The sequence below is a fragment of the Talpa europaea genome, assembly GCF_964194135.1.
Source record: "Talpa europaea genome assembly, chromosome: 8".
Taxonomy (NCBI): Eukaryota; Metazoa; Chordata; class Mammalia; order Eulipotyphla; family Talpidae; genus Talpa; species Talpa europaea.
This window is the reverse complement of record NC_140075.1, coordinates 34,810,996-34,824,854: the sequence shown is the minus strand read 5'-3', so window position 1 is coordinate 34,824,854 and position 13,859 is coordinate 34,810,996. Positions and strand designations below refer to the sequence as shown.

Here is a 13,859-nt window from a genome sequence, read left to right as displayed (position 1 = left end):
AGTTATTATTACATTGTTGCAAACTATTTACTTCTGTGGGCCATGGGAAGAGTATTGAGAGAAGAGGCAGGAGAGAGAAGAGGGAGAAAGAGGCCAGAGAAGCCCAGAGCAAAGACTTGCTGGGTGCTTGGAGGCCTACCTGCCTCCTGGCCGCCCCCACCCCCTTGCCTGCCTTGTACCTGTTTGACATACTACATGTACAGCTCAATAAAAGCCTGAGAAAGCCACCCAGGGCTCCAGGACTCCTTTTACCCAGTCTGCCCGGATCCTAGGAAACCTGCTCAGTGACCATCTTTCCACTACAAGAGGACTCTAAGTTTCTTTTATCTTTTTATTAGCTTTTTATTTTATTTTTAAGAGTTATTTTTTATTGTAACATTGGTTTACAACACTGTATAGGGTTTGGAGGAGAGGATCTCTAAGGTTTTTTTGCAGCCCTAACCTTTCATGACTTTATAAATACCAAGAATGACAATGCAACTTGGTGGTTTTCATGATAGGGTTACAGGAACAGGCAAAGGGGTAAGAGATATTCAAGAAGCCAAGAGGGAAGCAGGAAGATAGAAAGAAAATAAGGTGGGTAGAGAAATAAAGAGACTGTGGTAGTGTTGGAATCTTTACGAAGATAAACCAGAGAGGAAGCTTGGGTCCAGGGCTGGACAGGGGACACAGGCAGAAAGTAACCTGGGAGGAGAGGAACGGTGGAGTTCAGCCTTCCCATTAACATTGCCAACTCGAACACCCACTCCCATTCCCTACAACTCAATACCCTTTAGTTCAAGGCTCCCTTTCAGGTTTTTTTTTTTTTTTTTTTTTTTTAAAGATTTATCTGTATATGCATAGAGGAACTGGGTTGTAGGCCAGAGGTGGGGGGAGTGAGAGACAATGTGGAGAACAGAACAGGAGGATATGGACCTCCCTGGTGGCACAAAACACAACTATGAAGCTATCTGCAGCAACTGAAGCACGAGTTCGATCCGCGGCCAGGGAGCAACCCACATGGCGCAGCAGACCTCTCCTGTCTTGCCTGCTGCTCCCCTCAGCAGTGTATTTCAGTCCATCTGCCTGTTCTGTTCCCCACTCTGACTTTGGTGAATCCTCTCACCTCCCACACCTCTGGCCGGTACCTCACTTCTTATATGCATAAATAAACCTTTAAAAAAAAAAAAAGAACACGAGGATATACTGAAATACACTGCTGAGGGGAGCAGTGGGTGAGACAGGAGAGGTCTGCTGTGCCATGTGGGTCAGCTCCCTGACCAGGGATCAATCAATATTACATGGTTGGTGATAGCTCGATAGTGCTGTGTCTTTAATCCCTGAGCCGCCAGGAAGGCCCTCCATTCCCCACAGTACAAGATCACAGCTGTGCCATATTGTGGTCCCTACTATGTACCAGGCTTTGTGCTGAATACTTGATATGCCTTTCTTATTGAATCTTATCAATAAGCCTATGCATTTCTTCATACTAGTGCTATTCTTGTCTCCATATTACAGGCAAGCATATTGAGGTTACAAAGTTTAAGTAACTTGTTCAAGGTGACATGTTTGATAAAAGGCAGAGAACAATGGTTAGCTTGAGCTCTACCACTAGATCTGCGGGAAGAGTCATGCCGATGACCAGAAAACATGGCTGGTTCAGGCACCACTTGCTAAAAGGAACACTTTGCCCAAGTAACCTGTTTTCTTCCCGAGCAGGTTCAGGTGTTGACTTAAACTCATCATGAAGTCTCTGAGCTGTGACTCCTCTCCAGGCTTCCAGTGGACACTGGAAACTCAGATCTGTGGGACCACCTGTCTGTGACTGCCACCTGGCCTCCATTGCACAAGCCGCATCCCAGCTGACAGAACTACCTCTGGGACCAGACAGGGTGGCAGGAAAACTCAGTCAAATGGAAGAAAAGCAGCACATCAGCCTTGAGAGTCCCATGGGCTGGGGCCCATGCAGATCACACGGCACTTTGCTTCTGCCAGACAGAACCATTCACGCCAAGACCATCTTGGGAGTGAGCACAGGGCGGGAACCTGAGAATCATAGTCGTTCTGCCTTGACTTCTATCTGCTTTGTGCCCCAGTCAGTTAGCCTCCTCCAGCCTCTGCTCACCCCTGCATAAAACTGCAGTAGTGGTGCCCACCTCATTATTATCCCAATGATGGTTAAGTAAGGTAAGGATGCATGACACCTGTTATTAGCACAAGGCCAGGCATGTGGCTTTACATGCATTGCCTTATTTAACCTTTAGGTAATTAAGTGAAACTGAAGCAGAGGATGGCTAAGTCATTTCCTCAAAATCACTTGCTAGGAGTGAGTGGATCAAGGGTCCGTCCTTACACTCACACCTGGCTCTATGCCAGGCCATCTTGGTAAACCTCACTTGCTGCTATTATGATCAAGGTCACTGCTGTTGTCAGTTCTCTTCTCTGCGGCTGCAGTGGAAACCAGGAGGACAAACCACAAGCTGCCTCCAGGACGGCTGGAGAGGACTGAGTGATTTCAGTAACAATTTTCTACTGCTACTCTCGGAGAGAGAAAGTCCAAAACCAAGCACTGTGAATCAGTCTTAGCCCTAGTCAAGCTATCCTCCCTCGATCCACCAAGAAACACAGACCTGTGCGGGGGATGCCTCTTGTCTGGAACTGAATAAAGAAATCACTGAACTGAATAAAGAAATCACTACAGGAAACTCGCAGAAAGAACACCAAACGGATGGAGAGGGAGCTGCACAGGTGGCACAGCAGGCAGTGGGTACTAACTTGTAACAGAAGTCAGCATTGTGCTTGTAGAAGCGGCAGAGGTTTCCATCATCAGGGGGCGTGGCACAGAAGAAGATGGTCGGTGACAAGTTGTATCGGCCCATCTTGCAGAATTCATCGGTTACTCGGGGAGCACCAGGCTCGATGGCAACACGATCACCTGGAGAGGAAAACGTGGGCAGGGGCAGAGATGCTGTGAAGGGACTTGTGCTCAGGGCAGATGATGGATGGGGGAATCTGGCTCAATCGGCGCTCTCCTCCCTGGGTGCCCTAGGCAAGGCCAGTCCACTAGTGCTTCACACGGGACACGGCACTGATTCATGCAGAGAAAATGACTACCCACATCTCCACAGACTGGTTTGATTGCCCTTTTACTAACTCCTGCAACAAGTCAATCTGCCCCTCTAGCTCCGTAGACACCTCTCAACTTGGAAGCACAGGACCGATTCCATCACTAAGGCAAACCAAGCCTAGCTTCCATCTCCTACTTCTGCAAAAGAGGTAGCTTATGTGTGGAATTTGCAGACAATTTTTTCTTCAACTGTTTTGAAAACACAGAAGGCTTTGACAAACACTAAAGCCATAATTACGGTGTATCTTATTTAGTTGGGTGTGTTTAGACAATATCTACAAGTCAACCAATTCCTGGTAAATGACCTATTGAGGACTCCAACTGGTGCAGCAGAGAGTAGCATTCAGGCTGCAGAACAGCAAGCTCTATTGTAATTTTACTCTATATCTGCTTAGAAACACAGCCTTAGAATTGCTTTCTATCCTATAATTATGGAGATTATCAAATATACAGCATAGTTGAAAGAACTGTAAAAGGAACATCCAGACATCCTGCATCTAGATTCTTCAATTAACATTCAGTTTTATTCACTTTCATCACATGCATCCATCCCTCCCCATCTCTCCTTTATCTATCAACCAGTCCATCTTCTTTGCTGACACATTTCAAAGTAGGTTGCAAACATTAGCACACTTCACCCTTAGATACTTCAGCCTGTATAACATTAACTAGAGTTCAGCATCTGTTTATGATTCTTTTTGAAGGGAAAATTAAGACACTGATACATCATTAGGTGAATTTTGATAAATGTGTAAACTCCTATCAAAATATAGACCTTTGACAGTACCTCAGAAATTTAATTTCTTTCTATACCTTCCCAGTCAATTATGACTCCTCACCCTACCCCCAGAGGGATGTACTACTAGTTAGAAGTCTGAGAAGAACTGGTAGAGGTCTGCCCTTTACTAAGCAGAGACATGTGAAGCTATTTTTTATACATTTTTTTTTTTGTGTTAAAGTACCCAGAGAAACATGTAACGTCCTTGTACATAGTATTTACTAAAGGTAGGCATGGTGATAATAGTAGCAGTAGCAAAATCTAGTAGTATTGCATTTGTTGTAATTATCTGAGCAGGTGCTACAGAGGAAATTCAAGCTATGAAATAGGCAGAGTGTAAGTAAATTAGAATTCATTCATGCCTTAGATTTATTGATTCTTTCAGATCTAACACAGAATGGCACCTTCTGCCAACCCACCCTTCCCTGGATAATCTGACATCTCTAGGCTGTACATTGGTCTCACCAGCAAAGGAAGGTCAAAGCCAATAGTTAGCTATGCCAAGATAGTTTGGATTTAATTCGCCATATTGGGGAAATCCACAATCTGCCACAGCTGAGAATTCCTCCCTTTGGAAGAATAAGTAAGCAAATATTGATGGTTTCCAACATTCATTAAAATGAAAAACTGCATTCAAGGTCCTGGTTGTTGGCAGGAAGAGGAAGTTTGCGGTTCCTGTGACTGGAAGGTTTTCCCTAGCCCTTTACCCGACTTATTTACTTGCCTTCAGGGGGTGGATTAATTGTCCCTTCTGTAGGGATATGGGCAAATTCCCAGAGAGTACCCTATATCCTGCTCCACTGCCCTTAACATAACTGTAATTAAGACCTATCTGTCTGTCTCAGGTCTGTTCAGACTGAGACTGTCTCGTTCATTGCTGTATCTTTTGTGTTTAATACAGGTCCTGGCTCACAGAAAGCAGCCAAATTTATGTGGAATGAAATTCATTATTGAAGAAAGGCTTTGTTGACCTGGTTTTAAGTGTTTGACCAATGATCCCACTTTTACAACTGTTCCAGAAGCTTCATGTCCCAGCACCATTGGCTTTTTCACAATAAAATCCCCAATTCGACCATGCTGCCAGTAGTGGACATCTGAGCCGCAGATTCCAACAGAATGCATCTTCAGCAGCACCTCTGATAAGAGAGGAGAGAAAGCAAGTGAGGGAGAGGACAACTCCTCTATCATTCTGCAGCATCCTAGCACTTTTCCTCTGGACAAGGAAAGGGCTTGGTTTTGACAGCCAGGTATACAATTTAAACTATAGAGGAAAATTAGTTAAACAGTTACCACCAATTAAGTCTTACAATGCAAAAAAGCTTCCACAGAGCAAAATAACTGCATGTGATGGTTAATTCTATCTGTCAGCTTTGCTAGGCTGCAATAACCAGTTATTTGGAAAATACTAGATGCTGCTGTGAAGATGCTTTTTAGATGTGATTAACATTTAAGCATTCCATGTTCAGTGCAGCAATATTCATAACAGTCATGATAGGAACTAAGTGTCCATCATGGTTGAATGGATAAAGAATATATGGCTTAGGATCATTTCACTTATGTGGAAAAAAAAAAAGCAAGCAACCTGTGAAACAAATCAAAACAAACCTTTGAAATGTGGTTACAGATCTGAGGCTAACAGGAAGGTAGGGTGGGGACTGGGGAGCAAAGGGAGGGGGGTTCAATGGACACGGTGGAGGATTATTGGTGCTTTAGTAGTAGGCATGTAACAAGCATTTGCAGAGACGTAAACCTATTCTCCTAAAACAATGTTGCAAACCAACATTACCTCAAAATTTTTTACTTAAAAATGAAAAAGGTTGGAAAAAAAGGTTGTAGTTTATATATATTCCATCACAAAAAGAACAAAACCTTGCCATTTATGACAACCTGAATGAGCCTTGAGGGAGGGCATGAGGCTAAGTGAAATAAGTAGACAGAGAAAGACAAATAATATACAAATATGATTTCATTTTATGTGTAGAATCAAAAAACAGCAACCAACCAAAAAAATATACAAAAATATGATTTCATTTGTATGTGGAATCAAAACCAAAAAACAACCAACCAAAAAAAAAAAATTGAGCTCACATATACTGAAAACAGATTGGTTTTGGCCAGTGGCAGGGAAAAAGCGAAATGGGTAAAGGAGTCAACTGAAATCATTTATTTCAGTTATGAAATAAATGATGAGACTATAATATACAGTATGGGAATATTAGTCAATTATACTATATTACATATTTGAAAGTTGCTAAGTTCTCATCACAAGAAAAAAACATTTGTAACTCTATATGGTGGCAGATGCAACTATACAGTGATGGTGCCTACTTATTGTGATCATTCACAGTGTATACAAATAGCAAGACACTATATCCTGTACATTTGACACTGTCATAATGTTATATGTCAATTATAACCTCAATAAAAACAAATGAGCATTTAAATCAGTAAACTTAAAGCGGATTACCCTCTACAATGTAGACAAATCTCATCCAATCAGTGAAGACCTTAAAAGACAGTTTTTCTGAAGAAGCAATTCTCCAATATGGCAATATCGCCTCAATTTCCAGTCTTGTGGTCAGCCCTAAAAACTTCAGTTCCCACTATCATGTTAAGCCCCAAAATAAATCTCCCCCCTCACTCCATACACACATACACACACACAATAACTGTAAGAACAAACCTATACAATAAATCTATCTCTCCTGTGTCTCTAGAGAACTCTAATACACTGCATCAGTAAGATATTATTAGTAAGGAGAAATGTACCAACCACCTAAGAGAACAAACTGTTAAATTTTTTAGCATCTAACAGCTTCCAGACAATGAATATGCTATGCTTGATTCCTACCTATTCATGTGAGGGAGGCTGGCAGAATCTAGGCTTGGCAACATGAGCTACCAGGCTGCATTCTTCATGTCTGGTGTTTTCTTTAAAAGAGCAGCTTTAATTTAAACCACCCAAAGATTTCAACTGGCATCTCCCCTTTACAAGTTTGAATAAAGTGAGATTTGGTGGTATTGTTGTTGTCACTTTTCCAAGTTGAGAATAATGAAGCTACTGAGCCTCTTTGCTAAAATAAGTACTAGAAGATTACTGCCTCATCTGACTGAGATGACCACGTTAAGAGTATCCCCCTGAGAAAAAACTCTGTCTCAGACAGACAAAGAGACCCAAAGCTGTGCTATGCATTCAGATGTCTCACACACTGTCCTTGCCACAAACCGTGGGTGATCCACCAGGTGTGGCCCTAACTTTCTTCATCTTTGGTTTTGGGAACAGAGTCAGAAATGGCAGGGTGAATTCTGAGATCAATGGTGGGGGATAGTCATTTGTCTAAAGAAAATTATCCCAGAGTTTCCACCGCTGCCAATTTGTAATAAGAGATGAAATCTGATTTCAAGAACTCTAGCTGAAGTTATCATCATTTCCCCCTCCAATTCAAATGTAGCAACAGACATGAAAGTGAAGACAGAAGCTGCTTCATCAATCTGCAGCCTTTGCAGCACGAATTCGATCCCCACCCAGGGAGCAACCAACATGGTGCAGCAGACCTCTCCTGTCTTGCCCACTGCTCCCCTCAGCAGTATATTTCAGTCAATCCGCCTGTTCTGCTCCCCACTCTGTCTCTGGTGAATCCTCTCATCCCCCACACCTCTGGCCTGTACCCCAGCTCTTGTATGCATAAATAAATAAATCTTTAAAAAAAAAAAAAAAGAAGCTGCCTCAGAGAGAGAAGCAGAACCCGGACCCCTCGAGTTCTAGTCCTTGTTTGGGCACCTCTGCAATCAACGACAACTTTTCAGGAAATCATGAGGTACCGCCTTCATGTCTCTGAATATGATATCTTGGTGAAAAAGCTTAAGCCCTAAATATACATCATTTGCTAAACACTGATAGAAATAGCTATTGTCTGCATTTTTATCACTCTACATGAATAACCCAACTGACCTTTGAGTAGCAAAGCTCTGGAAGCTGCCAAGAAAGCTGCCTCCAATCTTATGCTCACACAGAAGCTACAATTCTGGGGTGAGGCGGGCTGGGTTGGGGAACTACATCCCCAAATCCACAAGACAGAAAGGACCTGAGTGTCTAGATGTGGGATGAGTTGTCTATATCGCTGGCCCTGGCTCCCAGTCTCACTTCAGAGTTATGCAGATTACAAAGTGGGACCCCAGGGATGGGAGGGACTGGAAAACCATCAGCAAGGCTCTGTCCCACCCAATCTATCCTAGCCAACCAGGCACAGACACCACCCCAGGAAACGTGCATGTCAGCTTGGCCCAGTAGGCTTGTGTGTACAGTGAGAGGCCAGAAGGAGCAGAGCAAAGGTGATGGGAGCCTTGCCCCAGTGCACTCACCTACTTTCTGCAGTGGCACAGGGCTGCATGCGGCTTTTCTTGTCCCTACCAAGCAGAAGGTCCTGAGCCACTCCCTCTCCTAATTAATAAAGTTCTGCAGATGTTTTCCTTAACAAATTTCAGGGTAGGGTTAGGACATGATTGGCAAGCCAAGTAACAGCTTATGGCGGACAGAATGACCTACTCTGTTATTAGGGGAAGGGAGGGACAACTCTGACTTTGGTCTATAAAGACATTTTATGTCAAAAAACTCTGTGACAAGCCAGCAATCTGAGGTGTTAACTATTCTGGGTCTATTGTTATTTCTTTTTTTTTTAAAGATTTATGTATTTATGTATGTATGTATGTATGTATGTATTTATTTATACAAGCACTGGGTACAATCAGAAGCGCAGGAGGGTGAGAGAATTCACCAGAGCCAGAGTGGGGAGCAGAGCAGGCAGAAGGACCAAAGTACACTGCTGAGGGGAGTAGCGGACGGCAGGAGAGGTCTGCGCACCATGTGGGACCCTCACCCTGTGGCCGGGGAGCAGCCGGGGATCGAACCGGTGCCACAGAGTCCGCGGGCAGCTTCACAACCCAGCGCTCAACCGCTGCGCCACCGGGGAGGCCCTATTGTTATTTCTTTTATCTCATGTAGTAGCCAAATTAAATCTACCCCTTCCTACTGTGGATAACACCCTAGGCCCTCAGCCTAACAAAAGCATAGGTCTTTTTTTTTTTTTTTTTTTTGCACGCTCTGAAACATTTATTTCTCCATCTTTTTTTAAATTTTTTTAATTTAAATTTTATTACAACCCCCTTATTTTGACCCCAATCCCTCCTTTCCCCGTCCCCCCACCCCCCATAGAGTGTCTCTGGTTCATAGTTGTTTGTTGATTTTGATATTTTCTTTCTTAGAGTTATTCTTTCTCCTGGTCCCTTATTTAGGTTTTCTAGATTCCTGCTATGAGTGAGACCATCCGATATTTAATGAAGCTAAAAGTAATGAATGGTAGGGAAAGAGGAGGTAAGGGAGTAATACAAATGTATTTCCAGAATAAGAAACAGAAAACCTACCATTTGGGCCTGGCTCAGGGATTGGATAGTTCTCCTAAAGGAAACAAAACAGAAAAAAAAAATTAGTTAGCATACTTGATAACTTTATCTTATGAACATTTTCCTTTTTTTTTTGTTTGTTTGTTAAAGTGGAATTTCACTCAAATATTTCTTAACACAGGAACAGACCATACTGCTGCTGTTGGAAGCCTTAGGGAGTACACTCTAATTGCTGACTTCACCCACGCCTCCAGTGCAATTCCCCCAGGAGCAAGAAAGAAGTATTTACATGCACCCCATAAGCAGAAAGAACATGTTGCTCCTGGATCTCTAGATCTGTCTTCCATATCAGATCCCCCTCTCCAGGAAAAACATTCTTAGACACAGATTTGTTTGGTCTGACAAACTTACATAGAGAGAAGATGAGGGTGTTTCTTGCAGTTGTATCTGAGGGTTTTTCTCTGTAGACAGACTGGAGAAAGCGTGCGTGCTGCAGGACACAGACCAGCGCCTGGCCCTCTCTTCCCAAACGCCTCCATGTGGAGTTTTTTAGAGGGCGGTTGGGAACACATGGGCCCTGCATCTTGGCCACTCCCAGAGTTCCAAAAGCAACCTTAGCTATTCTGGTATTCATGATTGATAATATATGTCAGTTTACAACACATTTTTTTCCCAACTGGTTAGGACATTCCTGGTGATAAGGAGGAAGGTTACTGTGTGCCAAATTCAAGTTTTGATTTTAACTTTGAAGGCAGCCAAAAAGAGGGAGAAGGGCTATAAAATGTTATAGCACCTATTATGTGCCAGATGGTGTGCTGGGCTTTGTGCACATCATGGCACATGCTCCTCATCACAGTCTACAGTTTGCAGACAAGAAACCTGAGGCTGAGAAGTTAAATGACTTACTCAAGATCATTACCACCAGAGTAGCTAAACCAGGGTTGAACTCAGGTGTGTCCTACTCTGAGATTCCCAAGCCTGCTTCACCATATCCCACTGTACCCCCAAGGTGGTTGGAATAAGCCTTTTGTCCTTCACAGGTGATTTAGGAGCTGTCAATCAGGTTTAAAACTTGCACTTGAAAGACTCCCCCAAATTTTTGTATAGGTAACACAAGGTCTATTTTGCTAACAAGACAATAAATACCCGGATACCAACGGCCACTCCTTCAATCTCTTCAGCACCAGGTACAGAGCTCTGTTCCAAACCAGGGGGAGGAGGGAGGTTTATTAAATAACCACTCTCCAATATATTGCTTCTGCAACAGGCCTGAGGTACTTGTTCCTCTCAGATTACCGGTCCATTCAGGTGAAGCCACTCAATGCTAATTTGAACTGTCTCCAGTGAGACAAAGCTGAAGTGACAATGCTAATGCTGATTAGCTAACACTGGCCAACTTCTTCGTGTCAGGGTCTGTGCTAACTGCCCTACATGCATCTCCTCCTTTAATCCTCACAACAACCCTATATAGAACCTTCTATTATTATCAACCCATTTTTCCAAAGGATGAGACAGAGGAAGAGGACATGTAGCAAGCTGTCGTTGGTACTGTTATAGGGCAGCCCTGATACAAAACGGGTTGCCTGACTGTGGATCCTCACCCGCGCACTCAAAAGGACTTACCAATACTCTACTGCAGGCACATGAGAAAGGTTAATAAAAGGTTCATTTACAAGGGAAGGGGAAATGAGGAAATGTACAGCTCAGGGAGAAAAGTGGGAGAAAAGTTTTAAATGAGTCCTACCCGATCCGCCAATCAGGAATCCCAAATGGCGCTCTGAGAGCTGGCCGCGAGCCAGGAGCTCTGAAGCCAGGAGGCGAGTGATAGCGAGCCCCCCAAGGCCCACGTGTTTGGTTTTTATACCCAACCTGGCTGCTTAACTCCACCCTCAGGTCCCAGCCACCTTCCCTTTGGTGGTGACAGGATTTGTCTTTCCCAACATCCTGATGGCTTTGGCCTGGAGTGGGGGTGGAGTCCACAAAGCCTGCATGGAATTAGCTCAGGACATCCTTATCCCCAACAGTAACTCTGAGGTAGTAATGGCAGAGCTGCGTCCAAAAAAGCAGTCTTAAAAAAAAAAACAAAAAACTGCAAAAAAAAAAATTATACAAAAAAGCAGTCTAATATGGTGAAACAGGCTCAAGGCAGATTTTTTTTTTTTTAAAAGGCTTACTTTTTTTAAAAAAGATGTATTTATGCATACAAGTCCTGGGGTACAGGCCAGAGGTGTAGGGGGTGAAAGGATCCACCAGAGGCAGAGTGGGGAACAAACAGGCAGATCTGCTGAAATATACTGCTGAGGGGAGCAGCGGGCGCAGCAGGAGAGGTCTGATGCGCCATGTGGGTATCTCCCTCGCTGGGGATCGAACTCATGCTGCAGTGGCTGTGGATAGTTTCATAGGTTGCATCTTAACCCTAGCCTCTGCAGCGCGGGTTTGATTCCTGGTTGGCCAGGGAGATACTCTCCTGTCTCTCCCGCTGCTCCCCTCAGCAGTGCTTTTGGTCTGTCTGCCTGTTCTGCTCCCCGCTCTGTCTCTGGTGGATCCGCTCACCCCCCCAAACCTCTGGCCTGTACCCCAGCTATTGTATAAATAAAAATAAATCTTAAAAAAAAGAATATCTGTGTTCATTTATGTTTCTGTTACACTGTGAAATTTTAAAATGCAGGTTAAGTTGAAACTAAAGACTAAGGTCTTGGGCCTCCCTGGTGGCGCGAGGGGTTAAGCACAGCACTGTGAAGCAATCCTCAGCCTCTGCAGCATGAGTTCGATTGCCGGCCAGGGAGTGACCCACATGGCAAAGCAGACCTCTCCTGACTCGCCCGCTGCTCCCCTCAGCAGTGTACTTCAGTCAATCTGCCTGTTCGTTCCCCACTCTGTTTCTGGTGAATCCTCTCAGTCTCCCCACCCCCGCATCTCTGGCCTGTACTCCAGCTCTTGTATGCATAAATAAATAAATCTTTAAAAAAAAAAAAAAGACCAACATCTTTATTTCAAACATGGAACATCTCATCCTCCGCGACAAGGCACTAACTTCCTAGGCACTGAGAAAAGGCACAATTTTCCACAGCATAGTTTTCATTTTCTTGCCTCCAAGCACACCAGGCCTCAATACCCCATTAGTGGGTGGAGGGGTGGTGAGATTCAAGCACAAACAGCTGGGCACACTAAGTAGGTCTGGGTCACTAGAGATGACTATTATAAGTACTTACTGAATTAACAGCCTTTGGCTTTATCACACAGGCAAAGCTGCAGTGACTCTCCAAGACACTAGAGGGTGCAGTGTCAACAACCTGGCTTTTTCTTTTTTTCTTTTTGATTGTCAATTATTTTATTTTATTTTTTTATCTCTCATTTTTATTTTGTTACATCATTATTCATTTTTAAACAATATTTGCTTCCCCCCACCCCCTCAGGTGCAGTCCCCATAGAGTTTCCTTCACCAATGCACCCGCGCACCATCACCTCAGTCCCCTGTGCTCCTCCCTCCCTCCCTCTGATCCCTCTCCCTCCTCCTCCCCTGAAGGATGTCTCTGATTTATAATTGTCCGTTTTTGCTTTGTTGTGTTTTGTACTGTTATTATTTTTTTACACTGATGTCTTATTTGGTTCCCCTATATTCTTGCTATAAGTGAAACCATCTGATTCTTTTCTTTTTCCTTCTGGCTTATTTCACTGAGCATAATTTGTTCTAGCTTCACCCACGTTGCTGCGAATGGCATGAGTTTATCTTTTTTTAATAGCTGAACACACATTATGGATAATTTAAATACCTCTTCTATCTCCCCTCTGCTGAAGACATGCCTCCTGAGCACCAGACCTTGCTAAGATCAGCCCTTACATTTGTAAATATTATCCCAGGCACATCTGTGGCACTCACAATGTTTTAGAAAGTAAGCACAGCACAGTTACTTAAAGAATTTTGCTTTTCACTTGTGATTCCTTGGTATGAGGTTGGTTACAATCCTCTGTTTACTTAATCTTTTCTGTCTCAGATTCCAGTGGTGATATTCTTTCATTTAACCTATTTCTCATCTATCAGAGTTTCTTAGTTCCTCTGAAATCTCAAACTTTCACTTTTATCCCCACAACCCCTTTCTTCCCAAAGGTTTTGTAATCTCAGGCTAACTCATGACTTCCTGAACAGGATTTCTTATCTTTCTGTGAGTGACAGTAAAAGGGGATAAAGAAGTTACTATTCTTTACTATAGCAGTGTACATTTTTACAGCATTTTCTAATTCAAGTCAGAAACACGTGATATACATCTTTTTCCTTCTAACACCTTCAGGTCTCTCCCTGCCCCCCCCCACCCCATTAATATCATGGAAATACTCTGGAGACTCTCTGTGGGAGCAAGGAATCATTCAGTGCCTCCAGCATCCTAAATGCTATCTTGCTTTTTCAAAAAAATATTTTCTAAGGGGCCTCCCTAGTGGCACAAGGGGTTAAGTCTCAGCATGTCGCCAGCCACTGCAGCATGATTTGGATCCCCGGCCAGGGAGCTAACCCACATGACACAGCAGACCTCTCCTGTCTCACCCGCTGCTCCCCTCAGCAGTGTATTTCAGTCAATC

The 13,859-nt window shown here is 43.6% G+C and overlaps 1 protein-coding gene across 1 annotated transcript in view; it reads right to left on the bottom strand.

Annotated features, from left to right (window-relative positions):
* The window catches only part of SORD (sorbitol dehydrogenase), a gene marked incomplete at both ends in the record, with an annotated part of 35,181 nt that overhangs the window by 11,905 nt on the left and 9,417 nt on the right, over positions 1–13,859 (bottom strand). Inside the window, 3 exons of the mRNA XM_084240607.1 lie at positions 2,755–2,914; positions 4,856–5,020; positions 9,306–9,339. Of these exons, the coding sequence (XP_084096733.1) occupies positions 2,755–2,914; positions 4,856–5,020; positions 9,306–9,339 (359 nt within the window). The remainder of the gene's footprint in view (positions 1–2,754; positions 2,915–4,855; positions 5,021–9,305; positions 9,340–13,859) is intronic.